The sequence below is a fragment of the Watersipora subatra genome, chromosome 7 (genome assembly GCF_963576615.1).
Source record: "Watersipora subatra chromosome 7, tzWatSuba1.1, whole genome shotgun sequence".
NCBI lineage: Eukaryota > Metazoa > Bryozoa > Gymnolaemata > Cheilostomatida > Watersiporidae > Watersipora > Watersipora subatra.
In genome coordinates, this window is record NC_088714.1 from 41834811 (window position 1) to 41862470 (window position 27660).

Sequence of the window (27660 nt, forward strand, 5' to 3'; positions counted from 1 at the left end):
TGTCGTGTTCAGTCCTACTTCTGCACACACAGATTTTTTAATAGGAATTATGGCCTCTTGTACGTCAGGTGTTTGTGATATAAACTGGTACAAACTGCTGAGATCGTCAAAATTAATTTATCAGATTAGAGATCTAAGCAAAAGATAATCTAGAGGTCATTGTATCAAATGGAATTATGATGAAACACATGTATTCGTCTAATGTGCAAAGTAAACCAAATAAAAACCAATACTTTAACTAACAGTCAATTGTGCACATAACATGGTCTAAGATATCAAGGAATACAAATAAAATAATGGCTAAAAAACTATACAGAAGATAGTTGAGCACAAAAGATCTTGGGCTATTTGCCTCAAGCTAAAGATATCTCATGCTATACTCTACTTATGATCTCAGAATAAAGAAAAACCTTGGTAGAGGTTAGGAATTTAGTGTTACTGTTGGTTACGTAATCACCAAGGAAACTGATGGACGACGAATACAAATGTTGAACGATTAGTTGCTAGGATTAGTAGAGGAACTAAGGGGGCGAACTAAGGGGGCCATAACGACTGCCCGTAATGACTGCGCAGTGATTATCAGTAAGATCAAATACTAGTTTAGACAGTAATAATTATAATCATATAGGATTAGTCACGGTATGAGGCAGCAGGACATGATGTAAGGCTGGTTGACTGGAACATATCAAGCCAAGGCCTTGTCAACTAGCAGTGAATTTGAAAGAGAAATGGTCAACAAGGACATCCTGAGGTCGTCTCTTCGTTTCCTTCGTTCTTCAGATATTTGACAATGTTGTTATTTTGAGTGCTAATTTGTTTGTCAACTTCCTTTTCCATTCTCTGCATAACTAACTCAAGCAGCATATGCACACATTCTTCTACATTCTCCGTTGTGGCAGCGCTCGTCTCTATATATTCGATACTGTAAATATATAAATAACTATTAGTCTCAGCAGCTGGCCATAAAGGTGATTTACAGCGAAGTTGGCTAATGGGTAGTAGACAACAGTCTAGGAGGGTAAGGAGTGATAGGCTGACAGAGTACTTGTTGAAGTACTGACAGGCAGCAGAGTTAGTTGAAAATATGAACTACCAAGCAGACATCGCCTACCTGCATTCAGTTCATGGACTTAGTTTGATCCATTTAATCAAACTATCAAAATTGTTTGATTTGATTTTGATTTGATTGGTCAAATCGAATTGATTTGATTTGAACAATCAAATCAACCAGTTTGATTTATTTGTCAAACTAAACGACTAAATTTAATCTGAATTTAAATCGTAAAATTTAGACATATCTGAATAGATTCTAGTTCACTGAGCTTTACTTCTCTAGAAATAAACTAAAATAGGCAGGCTACCGCAATACAAGACCGACAGGCTGCAGATTGTTTGACTGAGTGGGTAGAAATCTGACAGATGGAGAGGATAACCAGATGAAACATTGAAGGCTGAATGGCACGATGATGCGGGTGATTGCAAAACTGGAAAACTTGTTTTCAGGCAACAGTTGCCCTGTGGTAGGTCAACATGGTACGTGTTTCTTATATAAGTTCATCTATGAGAAAGTCCTGCTGCACTTCGCTACTAAGTAACCACCAAGTGACTAGCAAAAGATGCAATAAACTCAGGCCAAATAGAGGCGTGTGACAAAGTACGATAATATATCATTCTACTAGCGATAACAAGATATTCCCAGATAATCTTCTCGTAGGCTGCTGTAGTGTCTGATGTGGCTGTAATTGGCTAATGGAGAATGAGGAGACCAGCTTGGGTGTTAAATGTCTCTGAACAAGTTAAAACCTAAAACTTTAAGAGTTGCTATAGTGCTGAGATATTACTCTTTTTGGACGTGACTGTCCTCTGAGCAAAAAAGCAACGAATGTTCAACAGATCACATGTTTAACATGGGTCATTTCATCCACAGTTCAACCAATTATTTTGTAAAGATTCATTAATCATTTTTTAACTGCGGTGCCAACCAAACTAAAAACAATTATATCTATGAAGGCGCTGTCTGTGTTTTCAAAGGGAACACATACAAAATTTTCACAATAAAATTTTCAGAATATTCTGGAACTGCAAATATGGTAGACAGCGAGCTAAGCTTATAAACCGACCAAATCAGTTTAATCCAGTCTGGTCAGCTCTGCCATATTACTCAAGTTGAAAGACCGCTTACAGGCACTCTTAAAAACACTTCACTTTATTGCGCTCTTTGCAATTGACATTAAAACCAATTATTTTGCAATACACTTGGTTGCTACTATGCAAATCTTTCATCTCAAACACCATAAATGAATCAAATACTTTCTTATTCTTGAATGGGAAGTGTCTTGTCTTGGGCTCTTCCATGAAATGGATTTCTATTGGAACACCTGCTGTGTACAGTAGAAATTTAGACATGTTTCTAACGAGCTTAAATATCTTACAAGCTTAAATAAATACAAGTTGCACAAATACAACGGAATGAGCTCGACATTGACAAAACCAAACATGATAGTCATGTTTAAAATTATTATACTAAAGAGCTTAAATTAGAAATAACGCAGCAATAACTAGATACAAATGGCTATTTTATTTCTGACAGATATGATTAAGTTCTGTTGCAAAAAATAATGCTTTGCAAACTTTCTTCGCAAAAAATGTCAACCATGGGAAGAAAAACATGGGAAAACTAGAGTGAGTGAATAGCCTGTTCATAGGTTTTTCAGTTGCACCTAGCACTGCATTTGAAGAGCACTCACTAGTCACCCTAATGGTTCATAAGCAATGGAGGGTACATGATGGATCTACAAGCAATAGAGAGTGTATGATGGATCTACAAGCTATAGATAGTGTATGATGGATCTACAAGCTATAGAGAGTGTATGATGGATCTACAAGCTATAGAGAGTGTATGATGAGTCTACAAGCTATAGAGAGTGTATGATGGATCGACAAGCTATAGAGAGTGTATGATGAGTCTACAAGCTATAGAGATGTATGGTGGATCTACAAGCTATAGAGAGTCTATGATGGGTCTATACAAGCTATAGAAAGTGTAAGATGGATCTACAAGCTATAGAGAGTGTATGTTGGATCTACAAGCTATAGAGAGTATATGATGGGTCTACAAGCCATGGAAAGTTTCTATCTGTTCACTCCAGAATAAGAGAGATATTAAAAAAGATGTGACTGAAAAATTCTATAACTTGATGGAGTAATAACTGCAGTACTGTATTGTCCTATTAGGAGACTCCGGAACCATCTGGAGCACTTTTCTTCTGTTAAAATCTCGAAATTGCGAAACCGGCAGTGTACATAGTGGAAGTCATTACGTGGCACTGAAATTACCAGGCCCGTATTCCCTGAGGCGGCTGGGCAGCTGAGTCGCCCCAACTTTTTAGTGATTTTCGGCGGCTAATTAGTAAGAATTTTAGTCTAAGCTCATTCACTTGGAATTTCCAACAACTAATTACCTAGCGCTCTAGCGCAACGTTGCGCTCTAGCACTACTAGCGATGAAGTGGAGAGGCTCACTAATCACCTAGTATTGGTTTTGCCTGCCTCCAATGCAGTGGGCGAGAGATACAATACTTTTCAAACAATCCAAACATCGATGAGGAACGCTATGGGGCAAGCTGTCTAAATAATCTTCTAATATTACACATATATAAAGATGTTGAAATAGATACAGAATCAGTTGTGAAAGATTTCTGCCATGGACACATTGGCAGAAGAAGAGCTTTTTAAAAGACAAGCGTCAAGCTATCACAATCAATCTTCTATGTACACATGTACATGTATATTTATGTTTGCAGGCCAAGTTTGTTGCTCATTGTATTCCTAAGTGGCCATAATTTAAACATACTAAGTTTTAAGCAGGCCAAGTAATCTATTTGTTGTCTTTCTCTGGTGCATGTATTTAAACTTATTTATTTAAACTTATTTTTGTAACTGAAACAGGTGCTCTTAAATTTAGTTTTTAAAAGACAAGTGTCAAGCTATAACAATCAATCTTCTATGTACACATGTACATGTATGTATATTTATGAATATAAATGTAAATATACATATATATGGTTACAACTCAAACCCGTGTAACTCTGTAGCTAGCTCTTCAGGACCTGAATATCCACCTTAAAATAATACAAAATACACTTTAAAATGTTCTAATTTTGCTCTTAATTCTCAAAATTTTCTCGGGGGAAGGCCCCCGAACCCCCCTTCTCTGGGATGGCGTTTCAGTTCCACTCCCAGACCTTCCCCACATGGCCGAGTCGGGCCTTCGGCTCTCTGGCAACTACTAATTGACAGTCTCCTGACCACTTTTTCTTTGCACAATACAGCCCTGAATAACTGCGTTTGGTGTGGAATTTGAAATAGGATTTTGAAATGTTAACAACTATGCCAGTTTAATTGTTGTATTGGCACTATTTCATGTACCGGTATGCATATATTACCCGTGTACCGCCAGGCATTTATCTAATATGCATATAAATAAAATGTTTCGACATTTCTTATTTTTGCTGCTGTCATTTCAAGTTTTAATCACGTTCAATGAAAACAAGACAAAACAATTAATGATTATCAAATTTTGAAAACCTTCAAGCGATATAATAACGGTAATATGTATACTTTTATTGAGCAGTTTATAATCATTAATTTTTTTTATAAAAAAATGTTGTAAACATGGTTTCACACAAAAATTAAAAGAATTACAATGTCACTACTATATTATTACATTATTGGTGCAATGATAGACAACAGAAAGAGCAGTCTTGAATCTCTTAGCTACACGTACATAAAGAATTAGATGCAATAGGAATGTACCAAAAATTATGTTCATGACTTGTTTTCATGAGGAATGCAATCCTATCATAAATAATGTGATTCTTGTAGTGAATGAAGTACACAGGCAGCTGTATAACTAGGACATTAAAACCCGAGTATTTGTCCTTGACCTGCTCTATGAGTATGCAAACATAACAAGCAGTTGCAACTTATTTCAAAGCTAGACCACACCCAATTACAGTCGTATTTATGGGACCATCTAAAGATTTTCTTGTGTTTTTTGTCATTTATGATATAAACTGACCTTCTTTATTATCTCAGACTATATATAGTCGATATATTTGAGAACTGTCTGCCACCCAAAGTATTTTCATGAAATATAATTTTTTAATTGGGCACCCATTTTCTCCTATTCTGTGATCGACAATAAAGGCTGACCAACCAAATCTTGAAGTGCTGCTAATATTCCAAAAGCTACCAATTTACTTGCATGTAGTGTCAGTCTACGAGGCTTTATGTCATTAGCTGGAGTCTCAGTGGAATCAATCTTCCATCCTAACCTCTAATCCTGGCTGAGGAAGAACAGACGGACAGACAGACACAGTTTTTATTTTTGTAAAGATATATTTTTTGTTTTACGTTATCTTGAGCATATAATTTTTTTTTCTGTTTGCAATATCGACCTTGCTGTGCCGAACAAAAGTGAAAAAAGTTGATTGAAGTTAACATTGAAAATGTGCTCTTCCTTAACCTAACATAAAATTACCAAATCATGGACTGTAAACCAAGTGAGAGTGACAAGGAAAAAGAAAAGAGTTGTCGATGCGAATCAATAATACCACAAACACTGTATAGTTACAAGTTAAATTCAAAAGTTAAATATAGTTTTATGTTTTCTGAAGGATCTCAGGAGAGCGTTTGAAAATTTTTTGGAATGAATCAGACTATTTATGTGTACTTTATGCTTCGTTTAGCGTAAAATTCTCGCAACGCAAACATTCTCAGAATGAATTATTTACGTTGTAGGGGCGGCTACTGTATATACATTTGTGTGAAGATCATTGCAGAAAATTTTTGTCACATCAGAGTTCAACCGCAGCTTCAAATTAAAAAGTAATGCTCAGGTCCTGATTGATGCATTTAGCAGACTAATAGATCGTTTGCATTTCTCAGGAAGCCTACAAACTGAATTGTAACATTAAGCTGACATAATGTAACTAGAAATTCCCTGTCATACAGCCCACCACCAAAGTGATATTGGAAAAAAGAAAGGGTACTGATGGTTGAGAAATGCAATATTAGCAGTCAAATGGCACTGCAGTGCAATAGGATAACTGCAATGGTAGCTGTAATGTACTGGGTGTGGGTGTTGTTATATACAACAAACAGCAATAATGAAAGGAAAAGATTATATGTTTATATCTCTCCTCCTGCAATAGGAGAAATGCAATATTGGCCAATATTAGAAGTAAAATGCACTGATATTATTAGAATAAACAATATTATTAATATAGTAATACAGTAATAATAGAAAACCAATGCACAATTTTGTTTACATTTCAAAACGCCATAGCTAACAATATCAAGTGGTTGTGATACTTATATAGATTTTTAGAAAATCTATTTAACAAAACTATTTAGAAAAAATAATAACAGTAACATACTGCCCATCATCGATGTTGTTAGCATACCTGCCAACTCTCACGCATTGGGCGTGAGACTCACGCAATCATCCCAAAGAAAAAATGAAAATGCGTGAGATTTTTGCCCCAAATTCCACAATTTTATATATACTATCATTGATACATCAATTGCCCCAAAACCAAATCTCACGCATTGTCCCACTCTTGGGTTGGTAGGTCTGATTGTTAGTGTGACTATAAGACTTCAATAGTCATCCAAACTTATAATTAAATATAGTAATAATCTCATAAGAACCGTTAGAAAAAAATATCATCGTCATTTCCTTTACTTTCACTGCTTTGGACATCAGTTAGAATACCAAAGTATCCAAGTTTCCAGAATGTCAGTTACTTTGAAATCGGCAAAAAAGAAACGATTTCTGTACTGCTACGTTAATTACAGAAACCTTCGGCAATTCGACAATGCCATAGACTGGTGAAATGTGCACGTTCTTTTTTCGTGAAATGCGCACGGCTTAATGGTTCTCGTCTCTGTCACTCGGCGCTTCGTTTGCCGGTCTTAATTTTGATAAAAGTAAGGCTTGGCCAGTTTTAATAAAGATTTTTGGCCGAATTAATCTGTCTATTTATGTATCAACCGATCAGATGGGTTAGTTTTAAGATATTGCGGTAACCTTTCAAAAACTTGGTAACATATTTAAATAGGTTTATATGTGTTTTGTATCGTTATTATACTTCAACGACTCTACAAAAAAGTGGTTAAGTTTGTTGATGAGATTTCGATACAAGGGTTTGCGACGTTGTTGATGAATAATTTTCGTAAGTTGTGTGCACATGCATTTATCATAAAAACTCTCAAACTTCGCTCCGCTCGTTTGGTCGTGGGATTAACTGCCCACAAAAAAAATAAAACTTTGGTTATGATTATATGGGACTAAAATTGTTGAATGAGTATCATCCCTGTATAATATTTTTATCTGCGACAGTCGTGTGGCTTCAGTTCTCACATGTTCTAAGGTTTCTTAAAGGTTGACTTGCAACAAAATTCGCATTACAGTTATTTGGTATCAAAACATTTACCATGTCTTACTCTGTTGTGTTGTAGGTGCAAAATATATGGAAATGTGAATACAAGCTCTAAAAAGCTGAAAAACAAACAGTTAATCACAGCTATCACGAAAAGGCCGTAGTGTGGAATCTCTTTATTTTGAAGACGTTATCAAACATTTTGGTTATTGTTTTGACACATGATGTTATCACGTGAATTGAAAAGTCAATAAATGGCTCAATATAAAGCGTCTCGTAGCACTCGTTTATAACAAGCACTTCGGGTTCTACCGAAAAGCCCATATCAAATATAGATGCTCGCTACTTTACAGTTTTGTTTCGGCTTGGTCTAATAGTCTAGTCGTAATCTGATCATGTGGCCCACACTTCCTGCCAAACAGCGCGAATAATTTATGCAACATCTTTCGACTATCACAGGTGACCAACAGGCTCATCATGTTTATCAGAGGATGATATGCATTCCTTCGAGTTAAGACTAAAAAATAAACGCATTTCTACAGTAGGTTTTGAGATATCCGTGTTCAAAGTATAACAGCATTATAAAGACGATGAGATAGACGCGCAAAGACAATAGACATGGTTTTAATGAATGCGTGAAGTATATTTGTAAAAATATTTCGACGAATGAGGTTGCATAAAAGTGTAAACAGAAGCCATCTTGTTCAACTATGTCCCATTTGAGCCGTTTTTGGAAAAAGGATTCCGATCTACGGTGTTTTCGCGATGCCTGCGTTGAACTGTTCGTTTTTGATATTTTACGATTTTGTCAATAACATTTACATGTTATAAATGTTATTATGTTATTCATGTTATAAAGCTAGTATCCTGTATAGCTAGGCTATTATTCTGGATAGCTATGGTCTATTCATTAGCCTGCATAGCTGTTAGTACTTTGAGTTCAGTTGTGGTTTAGTCAGTTGAATATACATTATACACACATCACATCCTGAACTCTCTCCTGTCTTATATATAATACATACTACAAACAACTTAACAATTTTACGAGCTTGTAATCACATTTCCACATACTTTGCACCTACAACATAACTGAGTAAGACATGGTGAATCTTTTAGTACCAAATAACTGTAGTGTGAATTTTGTTGCAAGTCAACCTTTAAGTGTGGACCCCTATCCTCTCCTCCCATCTTCTCTTTCTGTATTTGTTAAATCTAGGCTAGTGCATGAGCGCATTACTCACTTGTATTCTTTTGCCAGTTTTAAAGCCCGTGCTGTTGATATCTTTCTTTCAGACTCCAAATCAGATTTGTTGCCGACGAGTATAACGTCTGGCGAATCACAGTAGGAGTGGGTCTGCAGCTGGGCCATCCAGTTTCGCACATTTGTGAATGACTGTTCATTTGTTAAATCAAACATTACAAAGAATCCCATTGCATCTCTGTAAAAAGCTGTCGTTAGACTTCGGAATCTGAAAAAAGAACAAGAACTGATGACTTACCCTATCTATAAAAGTATATCACCTGAATATTGCAAAATTCGTAAGTGTGTGCATACCTAACGAAACATCCATTTTATGGTAGATCTACAAACAGATTAACACACTGAAATAGAGAAGCCCCAGAGAAGATGCCAGTCGACCGATGGCTTGGTCTAGTAATACCGAGAAGCCGACAACAGCCAAACCGGCTGAAGCCCAACTGGAGGAAGCAGGACCTGGCGGTTCTATTAAAAGCTATGAAAGGCCAAGCTGGAACTTCACTCATCGCGCTTCATCTTGAGCTCTCGGTCAAAACTGTGTTTTGTTGCAACATCTAAACAATATCCTCAGTTGAAAACTTTTTATATTTATTGTATAAATACAGTGAAACTCGGCTAACTCGACCTTCACGGGACCGAGAGAAGTGTTCGAGTTACCAGAGCGTTCGAGTTATGAGAACACTGTCACAAGTGCATGTATTATTGTATTTATCAGTACATATACAAACTATATATAAATCAAAAGCATCGATTGCTTGTTGCAAGTTAAGGGACCTCTCATGTAATGTTTTAACAATTTTTATCAGAAAGTATAAATATTTTCCATTATTATTTGAGATTCGTTTGTTTGTTTTATGTGATGTGACTGCCAGGATGTTCTCAAATTAAAATAGGCAAAACCTGATCGCGGTGGAAACTCTCAGAAAAAAAGACATATTTTTCTTTTGAGCGTTTTTAAAAAAACCAGTTTTGCCGATTTTTCTTAAAGTTTATCTGATGTTTACTTCGCTTCTCCTTGCTTGTGGAGGGCTATTCCCAAACGAATGTTAGGTAAAATTTGATTTTTTGCAAACCTTTACAAAGGTCGTTAACAAATATATTTTGCCGATGGTGGTAATAATGATGCCTAAAAACTACTAAAAGTTGTTGTTTATCTCTATGGCTTGGAATAAAGTGATATTCTAAAGCGATAACAACCGTCTCGGTAGCCACTGGGCAAAAAAACTATTCGAGTTAACAAAGTTAAGGTCGAGTTATCTAAAGCCATTTATCATTGCGTGGGAACGGACCAAACAAATCCGTTCGAGTTACCCATGTGTTCGAGATATCCGAGGGCGAGGTATCCGAGTTTTACTGTATACTTTATTCTAAACTCCAAGTGACTGGTTCTAACAAGAGTGGAGAAGTAAAGGGTCACAGTAGATACTTCACAATATGTTTATTAATTGACACTCTCATGACCGGACCGATACAGTTTGTTGTTGTGATATCATCAGCCATTCCTCTGAATCATTAACATAAACTTTATCCCAAATATCGATAACACTACGACGTGTCAAGATTCTAATATTGATTGTAGTTTTCGTTTATATGCACTTTGAAGATTTGTGTAGAAGCGAGTTAAGTGGATGAGAGCTATGGCTACACACACTGAAAAAAAGGCATCATTTCAATAGCCAACATCCGTCTAAAGGAAGATTGACAGAAAGACACTATTCTCAATAAATGCAAGTCCATTTCTGTTGTTATGGTTACCAGAACTAGCTGCTAGAAAAGACCTCATTGCTACAAGCTCAAAGCTCTGATATAATAAGTAATAGATATCATTGCTATCAAATCTGATATAATAAGTAATCGATATCATTGCTATCAACTCTGATATAATAAGTAATAGATATTACTGCTATCAACTCTGATATAATAAGTAATAGATATCACTGCCATTAACTCTGATATAATAAGTAATAGATATCATTGCTATTAACTCTGATATAATAAGTAATAGATATCATTGCTATCAACTTTGATATAACAAGTAATGAGTGATAGCAATGATATTATATCATTGCTATCAACTCTGATATAATAAGTAATAGATATTACTGCTATCAACTCTGATATAATAAGTAATAGATATTACTGCTATCAACTCTGATATAATAAGTAATAGATATCACTGCTATCAACTCTGATATAATAAGTAATAAAACATGATTGTTTAGGTTTGTGTATTCAATGTTTTGCCTATTTATAGATCTCAGCGTTGAGAACTTACCAAGTGCATTCTGATTATTGTGCAATTCTAAAAAGCTATGAGACAATTTCCAAAACTAACTGTCTTTGATTGACCTTTTTCAACGGGGCACAACAATTTATTTGTTGAAAACTATAAGTAGCCATTTGATAATTCAAAGACACTTACTGTTGATAAAGTGATTCATAGCAGTGACTGCGTTTATTTACAAACCTATCAACAAATGCACACAAGCAGTCAACTATGAAGATGGAGACAACGATTTTATGAGTAGACCGAGAACCAGCTACGAGATAAAAAGGTCATTTACTATTTTGGGTGATCAGCCATACGTGTTCAACCAACTGAGTAATTCCTTACCTTCAAAAAATTTTCTGTCTCTAACTTTTTCAATGCAATTATCATGAAAGTTATTTTATGGAGTGAGATGTATGAGATAAGAAAGCTGAAAGATTCTATTGTTCATGAAAAAACCACAGAAGTTTATTAAATTACGTATTCCTCATTCACTCTGTCTAATCTTATGTTCTATTTGGAGAGATAAAGTTGTTTCCTTAGTGATTTATTGAAATCTTTGTCTAGCGGATGACCAAACTCTACGCTTACAGAGAAACCTATAAATAGTTTGGCTATCTAAGTTGACCAATGGGTTGTATGAAGCTAGCCAGGTTGACCAATGGGTTGTATGAAGCTAGCCAGGTTGACCGATGAATTGTTGAAGCTAGCTAGGCTGACAAATGTACTAGATTTGGCTAGCTAAGCTAACTAAAAGATTGTATATGACTAGCTAATATTTTCATCAGAAATAGTTAGTTAGAACTATTTTGTAGTTTGGCATTGATGCCACAGTACTTCGGTGACCATCGATGATAACGATGTTCACACTGTCAACAAACCCCTTCGCGTTTGCATCAGCAAATACTTCATAACGTAGTATCCTCCTTTTTTCTTTTTAATTGTTTTTTTTGTTTCTGCTTGTTTGAATCAAATAATAGTCCCACAGCTATCCGCGTCAGCGAATTATCAGAATGGTGCACATTGTACAGGCTGTCGTTGATGCTCAGCAAATATCGGGAAAGTTTGACATCCGCAAGCTTTCCCGACGTATCTGCGCTGCTTTGTCGATGCCATCAGTTTACAGTTCACATAGTTGACAAGGAGCGCTAAAAGGACAACTTCGATATTCTGCGGTAAAGTATGAATCGGCCTTTAGGAATGCAGTATAACTGTCCACAAAAATACTTTGACTGAAGACATCTTGGTTCATATAACTTAAACAAACTGGAAATGGAAACCTCAAGACTTCTGTTTGCTTCCTACTTTAATCAAGAGGTGTATGTGTATTATCTTAAGGTTTACACTGATGTCTTGTCAATGTATTACCCTAAGGTTTACACTGATGTCTTGTCAGTGTTCCCTCAGCACCGCTTTAGAATGCTATTCAGGTACTTTAATTAATGGCACAGAGAGGTATCTGCTAGTTGATACACAGAGAGGTATCCGCTAGCTGACACACAGAGAGGTATCTGCTAGTTGATACACAGAGAGGTATCCGCTAGTTGATACACAGAGAGGTATCCACTAGTTGATACACAGAGAGGTATCCGCTAGCTGATACACAAAGAGGTACCCACTAGTTGATACACAGAGAGGTATCCGCTAGTTGATACACAGAGAGGTATCTGCTAGTTGATACACAGAGAGGTATCCGCTAGTTGATACACAGAGAGGTATCCGCTAGTTGATACACAGAGAGGTATCTGTTAATTAATAGCATGAGGCTAAAACTGCCTTATCAAACTGGGTATGTCGTTGGAAACAGAATGCTTACTGGATAGCTTGCACTCACCGTTCTTGTCCAGCTGTATCCCAAAGTTGAAGGTGACATCTAAAAGCTCTACCGGTTGCTGTACCGTCTGTTGTTCTGGCTTTATAAACCTGCAGACAAGTATGGGCAACTACAGGCTAACAGTAGTGTTAGAGTGAGCACAGAGAGGGCTAAACGGGAAGGACTCGAGAAGGGCTCTGGGATGGCTTGGAGAGGGCGCGGGGATGACTCAGGGATGGCTCGGGAAGGGCGTGGGGATGGCTTAGAGAGGGCTCGGGAATGGCTCGAGGATGGCTTAGAGAGGGCTCGGGAATGGCTCGGGCAGGGCGAAGGGAGGTACCAATATGTTTCTCTCATTTCTCTCAAGTGAAAACCGACATAGTTGTTCGATATTTTAACAAGGAAGAGTCAGCCCTATCAAAGAGTATTGGAAAATTTTTTAGCTCTCAGTCCTAATTTTTTTCTGTCATCTCCGTCAAGCTCTTCCTTGTTGTAGTAAAATTACTTCAAATGCCAAGTTAGTCACCAAATCAGTAACAACTTGTCAGAGTTAAGCCTGCATTACTTGCAGTGAAATTCTAAAACATAACAGCTCGTATGAGTACTCTGCGAACCTGTGAGGCATCTTGCTCAATATCATTGCATCAACAGTTCATTTGATAATTGACATACACAACTATAATTAGCTAATAGAAAAAACACAGGCTAAAATAATCTGCTAATAATCAAGCTCGAGCCAAGTGCGACGAGAAATATGAGTAGTGGTGTTTTAGTAGGCGACTGAAATTAGTCAGGGGTGACAAATCCTATTGTTGCAACACAAAAGAGATTGGCAAATTATCTGACAAACTCACCAAATTCTGTGTTTGAAGTTTTTCTTAGTATTCCTTAGTACCGCTCTAACGTGCAGTAAAATTAAACGCTGTCACGTGAAAATCCGTTATTTGAATATGAAACTTGGCTGAATAAGCTACTCAAATGGGTTGAAGCAGTAGTGTGGAAAATTAACAACTTGAGATGAGTTCCTGAATTCTAATGGTAGAATTACACTTTCGGTCTTATTTATGTACATTTCAGTCAGTTGCAACAAAATCGATGCTTCAAAAGACCTGAAATTATGAGATTTTACATAAAAGACGCCGCTGAACAGCATGATGTTAACAAAACCTTTTACCTTAAAATGGTCCAATAGCTTAGTTGGAAATTAAATTTATATATAGACTAAAGCCTACTGTCAGATGCACGCATCACCTTGCACCGAGTCCAATGTTCACTTCATGTAATAACAGGTAAAAAAGTAATTTCTCTAATAAAAGCTTCGTGGCTGAAACAGCTGGTCCAAATCCAAAGGATTGTATATTTTTAAGTGGGTGATAGAGGGAGGAGTGGTTACACTGGTCTAAACAGTGCAGTCTCATCGTATGTTTGAGAGACCTACCTAGCCCTTATGTAGTCACTTATTTATCTTTTCAAACTATTTCACTCTTACCCTGAGTTAAGTTAAATAACAGTCTAGTTATTGCTCCCTGTTGAGAGATTAAAATGTAGACAACAAATAATGTTAAGCTAAGCGCTAATCGCCAGTAATTTAAGAAGTTCATGACATGCGCAAGGAGGGGCAATAATCTTTCACTGCATTGCTTCAAATAGCTTGGCTTCTTCAGTAGCTCAATGAAAGTTTGAGCTAAGAAACGGGACGGCCATTAAGCCCTCAACCTGTCAACAGCAGCTATTAGAGATTGCTGCAGTGCTTGTGCATAGATTCACATGATATCCATAAAAGCTACAATGATTATGAAGATATCTACAAGTTTGAGCTTATAGCATACTCATTGAGGCATTCTAATGACCCGCTACATAACTGCTTCGCTACATAACTGCTTCGTAAGCTAACAACTGGCATAGACGTGTAGTCAGACAGCTACTCTGTATGCAATGACACTCAAACACATATAGTCAGACAGCTACTCTGCATGCAATGACACTCAAACACATGTAGTTAGACAGCTATTCTGTATGCAATGACACTCAAACACATGGAGTCAGACAGCTACTCTGCATGCAATGACATTCAAACACATGTAGTTAGACAGCTACTCTGTATGCAATGATACTCAAACACATGTAGTTAGACAGCTACTCTGCATGCAATGACATTCAAACACATGTAGTTAGACAGCTACTCTATATGCAATGATACTCAAACACATGTAGTTAAACAGCTACTCTGTATGCAATGACACTCAAACACATGGAGTCAGACAGCTACTCTGCATGCAATGACATTCAAACACATGTAGTTAGACAGCTACTCTGTATGCAATGATACTCAAACACATGTAGTCAGACAGTTACTCTATATGCAATGACACTCAAACACATGTAGTTAGACAGCTACTCTGTATGCAATGACACTCAAACACATGTAGTTAGACAGCTACTCTGTATGCAATGACACTCAAATACATGTAGTTAGACAGCTACTCTATATGCAATGACACTCAAACACATGTAGTTAGACAGCTACTCTATAGGCAATGACACTCAAACACATGTAGTCAGACAGCTACTCTGTATGCAATGACACTCAAACACATGTAGTCAGACAGCTACTCTATATACAATGACACTCAAACACATGTAGTCAGACAGCTACTCTATATGCAATGACACTCAAACACATGTAGTTAGACAGTTACTCTGTATGTAATGACACTCAGACACATGTAGTTAGACAGCTACTCTATATGCAATGACACTCAAACACATGTAGTCAGACAGTTACTCTATATGCAATGACACTCAAACACATGTAGTTAGACAGCTACTCTGCATGCAATGACATTCAAACACATGTAGTTAAACAGCTACTCTGTATGCAATGACACTCAAACACATGTAGTTAGACAGCTACTCTATAGACAATGAAACACAAACACATGTAGTCAGAAAGCTACTCTGTATGCAATGACACTCAAACACATGTAGTTAAACAGCTACTCTGTATGCAATGACACTCAAACACATGTAGTTAGACAGCTACTCTGTATGCAATGACACTCAGATACATGTAGTTAGACAGCTACTCTGTATGCAATGACACTCAAACACATGTAGTCAGACAGTTACTCTATATGCAATGACACTCAAACACATGTAGTTAGACAGCTACTCTGCATGCAATGACATTCAAACACATGTAGTTAAACAGCTACTCTGTATGCAATGACACTCAAACACATGTAGTTAGACAGCTACTCTGTATGCAATGACACTCAAACACATGTAGTCAGACAGCTACTCTGCATGCAATGATACTCAAACACATGTAGTTAGACTGCTACTCTGTATACAATGACACTCAAACACATGGAGTTAGACAGCTACTCTATATGCAATGACACTCAAACACATGTACTTAGATAGCTACTCTGCATGCAATGATACTCAAACACATGTAGTCAGACAGCTGCTCTGTATGCAATGACACTCAAACACATGGAGTTGGACAGCTACTCTATATGCAATGACACTCAAACAGATATAGTCAGACAGCTACTCTGCTGGTCAATGATAGAATATAACTGAGAAGTAAAATTTTGCATCTTTGGTTTCAATGTTACCATATATATAATGCTAAGCAAATTTGTGAGAGTGCGCTTTGGCTATGCCAAAAATATTACTGAGATTACAAATACAAGCACAGTCTGACTTTAAAAATTTATTAGATTTTGGTATCCTTGTTATAACTGTATATTTTTATGAAGATTAATGGCAGCTACTAGGGTTATCTCGAATATTCACAAAACAATGATATGTGAATTATTGATTCTAATATAACAAAACATTGCGAGGATGGCCCATTTAAATCTAAAACTTTTAGCTTTTAGGTAGCTTTTTGCTTATCATCTTATCAAATTATATTTTGATTCAACAAGATTCCATGTCATACATAGTCCTTCTATGTAATATGAGGCTACACACTACTATGCTACAGTATATAAAATGCTATGCTAGAAGGCATGATAGCACACATATCTGTGCTAAGAGACATGATACCACAAGCATCTGTACTAGGAGACATGATATGACGAGCATCTGTACTAGGAGACATGAGACCACAGACATCTGCACTAGGAGACATGAGACCACACATCAGTTCTAGGAGACATGATATCACACACCTCTGTACTAGGAGACATGAGATCACACATATCTGTACTAGGAGACATGAGATCACACACATCTGTACTAGGAGACATGAGATCACACACATCTGTACTAGGAGACATGAGATCACACACATCTGTACTAGGAACATGAGATCACACACATTTGTACTAGGAAACATGAGATCACACACATTTGTACTAGGAGACATGAGATCACACACATTTGTACTAGGAGACATGAGATCACACTCATCTGCACTAGGAGACATGAGATCACACACATCTGTACTAGGAGACATGAGACCACACAAGTGCAAGTGAACTAATCGACTTTTAAATTGCCATATATGCCTAACACTCTACAAAGAAAAATGTGCTTTCCCCTTACCATCCTTTTCTCTTTGAAGTCTATTCCTACTGTGGGCTTATTTGCGTGGAATTCGTTGTTAACATATCTGCAGAGTAGGTTAGTCTTTCCCACCCCGCTGTCTCCTGCAAAGAGACAGAAGAGATTTACAAGCTTAAACCAAATTTTCTCGCACCGTCCGAAAATCAAATTTATCCAGACCTCAGTGTTAGTTGACAGTTCATGATGAACCCTTGAGAGTGTTTGGGTAGGGAAACACTATGGCGAAGGTACTTCTAATACATGAGATATCAAACCAAAATATATGTAAAGATTTTAGTGCATCACAAAATTGCCTTAAAGAATTAGAGGTAGGAAGCCTAGAATAGTAATTATTGTTAATTATAATAAGCCAATAGGAAAAAATGTATTTAGAATAAAAAGGTGAGTAAGCCACTAAGAAAAGGTTTACCTAGGGCCAGCAGCTTTATCAAGCAATCATAGTCGGGTGTAGTTAACTTTTGGTCTCCATTAAGTACCTCACTCATATCTGAAACACAGTGGAGAGCTGATTTACCCCTCCAGGTACAACCAAGAGTATTATTAACATAGCATCATCTACATATCTATTCAGAATGCCTACCTGAGCCAATGCTGATCAAATCTGTTTCACCATTTATCTCAGAGCAATGACAGATAATTTAAAAGTTACCAAGATTTTTAAAGGACACACCCATGTATAAACAATGTACAGAGAAATCATTTGCTATCAGATCTGTACAAAATGTCTTTATAAACCTCTGCAGTTTCATCATTTCAACTTACCCTTTGCTTCGCTACTTCCAACAAGTTTATCTATGGACAATAGCGGCGTATAGTTAGCCGAAATAATATTTAACTGAGAAATCCGACCGTCTTGCAAGGCATGTCTTGTGACTAGAAAAGCGGAGTGCTAGTACGGGCCGCAGGTAAGTGATCCGTGACGCCTAGTTATCATGTGCTGTATTTAAATACATTGTTTGCGCTCATTCAACTGTGCCACTATGGACAGACATAAGACATTCACTACACTTATAGAATTTGAGAGTGGAAAGAATGTGATGATTGTAATAATGAGCCTGTGAGCCTTTAGAAATTAGCAACAAAAGGATGCATCTTTTCAGCACCATTAGATGACCAAGTAATTGGAGAGAGATGGACAAATCGATGCACTGAGATGGGTCGTCAGCTAACTGAGTGGGTAGAGTCTATCTGTTCGTGACAGTGACCTACAGGTGCCCACAGGTGCTTATATGATTAATGCTTATATAAACCCTGAAATTGAATAGTTAATATGCACCACAAACAAACACAAGCTTTCTTTTGGGAACTTATAGAAAAAGCTATCATTGTGACATAGCAGACAAACACATGTCTTCGCTTGGAAACTTTCGGAAAAAGTTATCATTTTGGCACAACATACACAAACACAAGCTTTCTTTTTCAGAACAAGCTATCAATATGGCCATATTTTAGGTTTTTGGGCAAGTTAGATAAATACCTATGATGGCCTAAGAGTTAGCCAGATCAGATAGAAACAAGGTATTGGGATAAGGCGGGGGGGGGGGGGGGGTATGATAACCATAGAATATTTGACAATCATCAACACACGTAGTTTACTTAACCAATTTTGGTTTTGTTATTGTCTCATGGTCTAAGTTGTTTAAAACGACATTGACCTGTGATAATAAAGTTCACATCTATCTTTCTATCTTTATGTGATAAAGGGATCTCAGTCTAGCTGAAGCCTTCTAAAACTCTCTCAACTCTGTATATGCTTGACTCTTTTTTGACAGGCAAATATGTGGGATGAACCTGACCAGGTCCTAAGAGCTTCATGAGCAACTTCTATGTTACTACCAGCAGGCAAGATATTTAGCTAAGTAAAGTACACAGAAATTTGAAGGAACTGGCAGCCAGCAGAAAGATGTAACAAGTTTCTCCAACTGAATTCCGTGCATACTTGTGAGCAGCCTGCATTAATATTGGTGAGTGCATAGCGCTCCTTGCCAAGTATTACAGTGCGCCCCCGGGTTACGATGTCCCTGTTTTACGGTTTTTCACATTATAATGTGGAGCATGATGTTTTTCCGTCCTCATCATACGACATTTTTTGCGCCATATGACGTCAACAAAATGACTCTAAAAATTGAAAATTGGTGGTTGTACAAGATATGTCGAAATAAGGAAAATGCCGATATGCTATTTGCCGAAATCTTTCCCACAGGACCTGAAAAAGAAGGTCTTACGATGCTCAATTTCTCTCAGCTCAGAATTATTCCTTATAAGTTATAGTGAGGACGTAAAAAGAAACAGGTGATAAAGATTAAAATGATGACAATGTTGAAGTTTAGTAAAATACATACTAAAACTGAGCTTCAAGTGTGTGTTTATTAAGCTAAATTTATTTAAGTTAAATTCAAAGTGTATGTTATACATCTGTCTCGGAGGTAAGAACTCCATTCGATACGTACTGCACACAGTAGCGTATACTGTACATAATAATGTAACATTTTATTGCAAATCATAACCGCAAAATACATTAAAGTTGCTGTAGGTAAATATAGTTATTAAGGTTAATATATTATTCTGTTATTAACTTTTTAATATGTACAGTATGTATACAAAATTTTGATGTGTTTTACAGGAAAGTGTTTACTTCAAATAATTACTATGGGTTTGTATACCCCTCTATACAACACTTTTGCCTAACGATTTCAACACCGGAACCAATTAATGTCGGATGGCGAGGGTCCACTGTAGTCGGTATCTGCCTATGGAATTGGTAAGACTTCGAAGGTCAACTTGAACAAAGTGGCAAATGTGAGTGGATTCGTAATATTTACTACAATCCATACTTTTATCATTACTGATAATATAAAAGACCCCTTACTTGCACAAAAGAAAGAAAATATTCTCTAAAAGCATTGTATTTTTGCAAACAAAAATTTGCCAAGCCTTGAAGTGTTTTTATAGCATAAAAGTAACTGATTTATTTTTTATACAAAAACAAATGATTAGAAGATTTTAACTCATTACCTTGTATAAATAAATTGAGAGACTTGAAAACATGTTTCACTTTTCCACTAAGGTAGGCTCCAACATATTCAGATATTGTAGCCTATATTTTAACTGTGCTACTTCTGTGGTTGAAAATATCCATAAAATTATCCTAATGTTTTTTATATAACTCGGTAACATAGACACAATGGCTATTCGTCAAATTCAAACTGATCAACGTAATCACATAATAAGGATATAAACTGGCACAAGCCAGCAAGTGCCAGCAAGTGCCAATAAGCACCTGCAAGTGCCAGCAAGAGCCTGAAAGTGGGAAATGTGACTTTAAAAACTCATCAAAGCCTTAGTTTTGTGGCGACCTAACAATAAAATATTTTGCTGTGTCTACATTTCAATCCCTCAACAGGGAACAATAATAAGATTGTGATTTATACTGAATCAGGGTAAATCCTAATTCTCACCCCACCATGAGGAGCGAAAGTGATGGAACTAGTGGCTGCCGGCAGTTTGGAGAACCAGCAAGCCGGCAGCAATTTTTCTGCCGACGTTGGTTGTCAGCAACATTTGACGAGTTGAACTTCTCTACAGTCCCCGGTGTAAGTTGCAGGATGTCGCCGGTAGTGCGAACCAGCAACCTACACACCCATAATGCATTGTAAATATCATTTTTACGTACATTTTAGGATCTTTGTGCGTAAGTGCTTTCCTTTTTCCCGGAAGGAAAGGAGCTAATATGACCTTTACCAGGAAACATACGTTATATCTCAACTCTATGTGCAAAAAGATGTGTAAAAGGTGCAGACAATCCCTTCATTGCGTGATCACCGCCGGTACTGTAGGCGCTGAAAACATATACATAGCTTCCTTTGTCCTGCAAGCACACCACCGGCTGCCCACGGTTGGGTGAGAGCCAGGCTTTAGAGTGAAAGAGTTGAAACGAATACTGGAGTGATTATATGAAGGCTGGATGGGTCTTCTAGAACATACGGTATGATGAGTCTTCTAGAACATACGGTATGATGAGACTGTATTGTTTAGATCAGTGCAAACACTCCACCCTTTATGACTTACAAAAATAAGAAAGCTGACAAAAAAGTGGTATTCGTTTATAGACACGCTGCTTTATATCCACTAATGCTTCAATCAGAAGAAATAAACTTCCAAAGCTACTGCATAAAATGTACAGCGAAGTCAAAGCAAGCCGATGCAAGCAGCTGACAGTAGAGATTCATCTCTGTAAAACTTAATTTCAACTAAATTATTGAGCCATTTTAAAGTGAAACATTATGTTGACATCGTGCTGTTAGAAGATGTCTTTTACGTAAAATCCCAAAAATTTTAAGCCATATGAAACAATAGTTTGACAGAAACGTGCAGCCGAAAGGAGTCATTGGTCAAATAGCTCTATAGACACCAAACAATCTCTGAACATACACAAGTGACTGTATTTTATAGTTACAGAGCAACATGTAATTTAGATATAAGCTATATAACTTATAACAAGTCATTACTCATATTTATATAACTTATAACGAGTCATGAGCATCCTTCATATTAATATTATAATAGCAGTTTTTAAAGCCCTTAAAAACCACAAGACTTACAACTGGTAGACTAACATTAGAAACAAAATATAGCTTAGGTATTTTGATCCAGACCATTAGCGTGGTTACCTTTGGCAGATCAAAGGGTTACCAATTACAAATACGCTACCTCAAGCTTTCTTGCAGAAATATGCAGAGCTCCAAAATGAGGTTCACTTATTCCTGTTCTTATATAATTTACCATAGTTTTTTATTAACAATTTTAACTTCATTACTAGCTATACTGTTTGCTCGTGTATGCACAGTTTGAAACTATCTATACAGTGTCAATAACCTACTAATTGCTATATTTAGTTTGAAGCGCTCAAATTTATACCCTAAAATTTACGATTTTTTCACTGCAGCCTCTGCACATATAGCATGGCGCTGAGAATGGTTCAAACAATTGAACAGGTGAGAGGAAACATAACTCATAAAGCACACTTATACTCACAGTTGACAGCTCATCAGGTGTTACGCATAAATTTTACAGTTATATTTCCGTTAGTTTTACATCACAGCTTGCAGACTTCTGTTAAATATTGTGAAGTTGTCTACTCTTGTTCATCTATTATCTCTTATTATTATAGTTTAACGATTATCTAGTTTAGCGATTAACCATCATTCAATGCATATCTCTACCACATGACGTTCCAAAATGGATCAAAGTGCTAGCTACCGGTTGTACAGAGCTATTACTCTCAATTTAATTATTTTACAGAACAGGCTGTGTTAATTTTAAACATTCACTATATATAATAGACAAAAAGCATAAAATATATTTACATATAATGCATGCTATATATAATAGACAGTACATAGGATATATTTACATGTACACTATATAGACTAGGCAGTACATAAGGTATATATATACACTATATATGTGTATATTAGACAGTAAATAGGATATATTTACATATTATAGGTTTACACTATATATCTTTACTACAAAAGAGCGGTGTCGGTTTGTGCATCCTCTTGAAGCCACTGTTTAAAGTTGTGATGAATAGACTGCATCATATGACATTCAAACTCACAGCATGCGAGTAAGATCTTTACTGATTTGCCCCCTTAGAGATAGCCAAATAACCGTGCGTAATAAATAATAAATACAACGTATTCTTTGGCTTTATCGACATGCCTGATGATCTCTCACAGAACATGATACTGCAAGCGTACTAGTATAATATACAAAAACAATACATATATAAAATGAACATATGCATTATATATAAAGGCAGCGTATATACAAATGACATGTGGTGCTATAAATAACTGTATCGAGAAGTGTAGCTTACTATATTTTAATTTAGCTTTTTGCACATTCTATAGGCTATATATAAATATGATTACAGTTAAAAATGTGTTGCCAGAAAACAAGAGTTGGTGCCGTCCAACAAATAACAGTACTGATTCTCCTCACCAGGATGTTGTTAGGTGCTGAAAGCAGCAAATGTTTACAAGAGTACACAACTCCAAACTGAATCATATTTTCACCTGGTTGAATGATAAATATTTTAGTTAATAGTTAAATCACTCAACCAAATATGTTTATAATGCTGCCATTAAAAAAACTCAATTTTAGTTTATTCAACAGTTTACAAAAGTTTAAAAAAAAGTTTATTTGTAATAAAGAAACGGTATGAATAACTAGACACACAAAATATGAAGTAAGAACTGCACCTGCTGATATACTGACTATGCTGGGCAAACATCAATTAGGTCTGACTAGTAAGTATTCATGAGATGATTATATCTGGAATTTCTTCTGCTGACATCAAAGATTTCTCTTACACAAATACAAAGTCACTTTCTGACAATACATTATTGCATTATTTCTATCTAATCTGCATATATAAATCTTATTGTTTATCTGTCATTTGTCTGTCTGTCTTTCGTGTGTCCAGTTATAGCATGAAAGTTGTAAGAATGAAAAATCCTTTTTGCACTAGAATTGAACTCGGAACCTCCAATTCTGCAGACAGACGTGCTATCGATTACACTATGCGTCCAGCTGGTCATACTCAAGAATAATTGTGCAATACTCATGCAGCGCTTGCAGATAATACTACTAGTTAGTACTACCATGCTTGAAGATCATGATTGTGTGAGCGATTATGACTCATTATTATTATAAGCAAGATTATAAGTATAATTTTAAGCACGGCTCTGATTGTAGTAAAAATTTAGACTAGCTTCAGTTACCAACTTTAGTAACTCAAATTTATTGTGTAATAATTTTATAACTTGTACAACACAGGGCAATCATTTAGTGCTATATAATAATTATTCTATGACAATGAAGTTTCAATGAAGACCTCAATAAAGTAAATATTATAGTTTAACTAGCGGAATATCCGGAGTTGCATGAGTATTAAAAACAGCTTATAAGACAGTGGCAGGCAATGTAAGGGCCTGCCACTTACCATTAGTCTGGCTCATTGCCATTGGCTAATTTGACCAATCTATTAATAAGAGCTACCTACTTGCTCTCATGGGAGAGCAAGCATAAAATTACATTGCGATGTAACGGAGAGCAGTAGCGTATTTTAATCCACATAGCGACATATACCGCCCAATGAACATTGGTAAGATATTTGCCTGGCAAATGGGAAGTTCTAAGATTAAATCTATTGCGATACAAATTCTTCATTCTAATATTTTAGTAGTTATAGCTGGACAACTCGAAGTACAAAATTACAGAAAAACAGACACACCAACTTTGAGATATATATATATATATATATATATATATATATACGTATACACATTGAAGAACACATACAATATAAACACACACGCATAAGCCAACACAAGTATACACACATATATATAAACTAAATAAATAAATACATATATATATATAAACTTGAGTGTATTTAATGGTTATGATCTGCAATAAAATGTAATATTACAATGTACATTGTGTATGCGCAGTAGCAGCAGTGCGTACCATAGGGAGCTTTTACTTTTGAGACAGACGTATACTATAAACTTTGAATTTAACTTAAAGGATTTTAGCTTACTAGACTCACTTTTAAAGCTAAGTTTTTGGTATGTTTTTTCAACTGCATGTTATTAATTTTTTCATCACCAAGATTTTATCACTTATCGGTTTTCGGCTTCGTTTTCGCTAAAACTTTTAGCCGACCTCATTAAAACCTTTTTCCACTTAATTTGACAAGAGAGCCTGAGCGATACTGTTCTCAAAAGCAGCCTTTTGCATACTTGACCATCAAATGGCCATCAGAAAGAAAAATGAAAATCTATTACTGTACCTTTGATTCCTCTGTACTGTACACTTGAAAATAAATTTAATACATAATGAAGAGGACTTTTGTTAGAAGGCTAAAGGAAGCTGTCTGATCTCTGACTCTTTGTTCGAAGGGATCGCAACTCTAACTTTGCTATTGATTTGAAAGAAAATTTATTACAGCTTTCCCCACAAGAATGTTGAACTTGAGTGAAATCAGTCATCGTATCTCTCTCAGTCGCTGTGAGAAGGTTTGCGGTGAACAGCACATCGACATCTTTGTTATTTTGATGTAATAAGCACACCGACCACCAAATTTTAATGTTGAGCGAAATTTTGATGGAATTCATATACGAAATAAGATTCGTATAACGAGGACGAAAAAAACCATGGTGTTCCACTTTGTAAGGCAAAAAAATCATATAACAGGGCCATTGTAGCCCGATGACACGCGTGTGCGTGCAGGATATAATGCGTGCGTGTGTATATACAGGAGCAGCATTTAGGAGTCTCTTACTTGTGCAAAGGGGTCTCACATTTCTATGCACAAGTAAGAGATGTGAAGCAGTGAAATTACACATTTCACTGCTTAACTGTTCTCATTAGTGAAATTTGCCGAAATTTTTATTTTTCAAAACAGAAGAAAGATTTTTGAAGCAGCTGAAGTGCAACGGTTAGAGCACCAACTTATGGTCAGTAGTTCAAGTCAGACAGAAACGTTTAGTGTTGTCAAGAAGGACATCCAACCACAATTGCTCCTGCGCTGCATACATGTAAGTACAAAGTCTGTAGACCTCATTGCAAAGTCTGAGTGGCTTTCTCACAGGCTTATCAGACCTTCTTCAATCCATGAGACACAGTTTGAAGGATTTTCAGAAATAAACATACAGACTTAGTCAGGTTTTGTAATAAAAACAGTTTTCTCTGCAGATTACGGTGATCTTCGCTATTAGAACCTTTCCAATGTTTGTTAAAACTGACAGCGGGTGTGAGTTAATAAGAGAAGATAACTCTGACAGCAAGTGTGAGTCAATATGAGAAGATAACATTTGTGATAGTAACATCTCACCGTAATTTCAGCTGTAAACCAAAATAAAAGTTTCCACCTGCTGTTCTCTCATGGAATCCCATTTTTCATTTTTCAAATACAGTCCGCAGTCATGCATCAGTTCTGAAGTTGGTGTTTCAAATGATTGATTATTCATAGATGAAAGGTACAGCTTTACTGAGACATATTTGACACGCAAGTTTATAGTAGATCCGCAATAGATGATATGGTCTAGTAGACTTACTACTCAATGCTCCAAAAAGCTTCTTACCTGAAGGACAGCTCGCTGGAGAAATAGGAAGATTTTATAGGAACTCAACTGTGAGTTAGAGCTTAGTTAATGCTGACTTAAACTACCCTTGCACTAGATGGTATAGCTGATGAGTTTCAGAAATCAATCCTTTGTGTAATTCCTGGCCATCATTCAAAGCCCTCATAGCATCCACAGTACAATGGAGTTGGTCAAGATAAGCTTGCATTACCTGTAAGCTTAGCTTAAAGTTGAGTCATAATATAATCTCTCAGTTGCTCCAGCGAGTCGTCCTTCAGGGAAAGAGCTCTTTGGAGTGATGAGTAGTAACTCTACTAGACCATATCATCTATTGCAGATATACTATTAACATGCAAGTCAAGTGTGTCTCAGTAAAGATTTATCTTTCATTTATAAAATTATTAGTCATTTGGAACACCAACCTAAGAACTGATCCACAACTACTAGTGTATTAAAAAGCTTTTGGTCACCACAAACAGCGCAACAATAACAGCGCAGAGCAGCTGTAGTTATCCTGAATAAATAGTAAGTGACCTTCTTAGTGGAAGGAAAAGTTAAACTCCTATAGGCTATCTTGTTGATATGCAAAAGATATACTACGAAAATATTTGTGGGTCGCCCTTTCCTAGACAAAACCTTTTAGGAATCATTCACCCTCTTCTATTTAGTAAAGTCTTTTACAAATCTGTTCAACAACGTAGAGAGTTTAATAAAAGAAAAGAGGTTGTTTGTCTGGTCATCATTTAGGCCTACTCTATATTTACATCTACCTGGCAGTGAAAAATATGATATTCAAACCTACCTATGGCTTCATGCTCTCAAAATATAGATTTCCGTTTATTTCGTGTCAAGACTTAAAGAAGCATTCATATTTATATGACCACGTCTGAACCCACAATGCTACAGTATATCCACCGTCAGACAATGGGAAAGAGGCAGGAAGAAGCTGAAGGTCAATATAAAGGGTGCTCACTACATATCTGCTTTACGATCTTGGGAAGTGACAGATGTTTAACTTACCACACGCTTCCATAACACGTTTTTACAAGTCTTGTCCTATCAGACCCGCTCCGTCTTCTGTACACTGCTGGTCTAGTGCTTGCCTAACCATCTATGTACAATTCATCAATCATTAAGCTG

The 27660-nt window shown here is 36.4% G+C and overlaps 1 protein-coding gene across 3 annotated transcripts; it reads right to left on the bottom strand.

Annotated features, from left to right (window-relative positions):
- Positions 1–103: 103 nt before the first annotated feature.
- On the bottom strand, positions 104–27660 carry LOC137399382 (ras-related protein Rab-27B-like). Of its 3 annotated transcripts, none has more exons than XM_068085465.1 (6): positions 27541–27660; positions 17775–17852; positions 17345–17448; positions 12806–12894; positions 8686–8913; positions 104–922 (listed from the first exon to the last, which is right to left on the bottom strand). In XM_068085465.1, exons 1-6 carry the CDS (start codon positions 27551–27553, stop codon positions 733–735), a joined length of 702 nt encoding a protein of 233 aa, XP_067941566.1. In that variant the 5' UTR covers positions 27554–27660; the 3' UTR covers positions 104–732. The 3 variants fall into 3 exon arrangements, with proteins under 3 accessions (XP_067941566.1, XP_067941569.1, XP_067941568.1); XM_068085468.1 differs by lacking the exon at positions 27541–27660 and adding an exon at positions 27323–27341; XM_068085467.1 differs by lacking the exon at positions 27541–27660 and adding an exon at positions 18128–18276.

Excerpts from the sequence above, each read along its gene's own strand:
- LOC137399382 (XM_068085465.1), bottom strand. Across the intron at positions 17,449-17,774 it reads GATAAAGCTGCTGGCCCTAG|GAGACAGCGGGGTGGGAAAG; the intron begins GTAAACCTTTTC and ends GTCTCTTTGCAG. Across the intron at positions 923-8,685 it reads AAACTGGCAAAAGAATACAA|TATCGAATATATAGAGACGA; the intron begins GTGAGTAATGCG and ends ATATATTTACAG.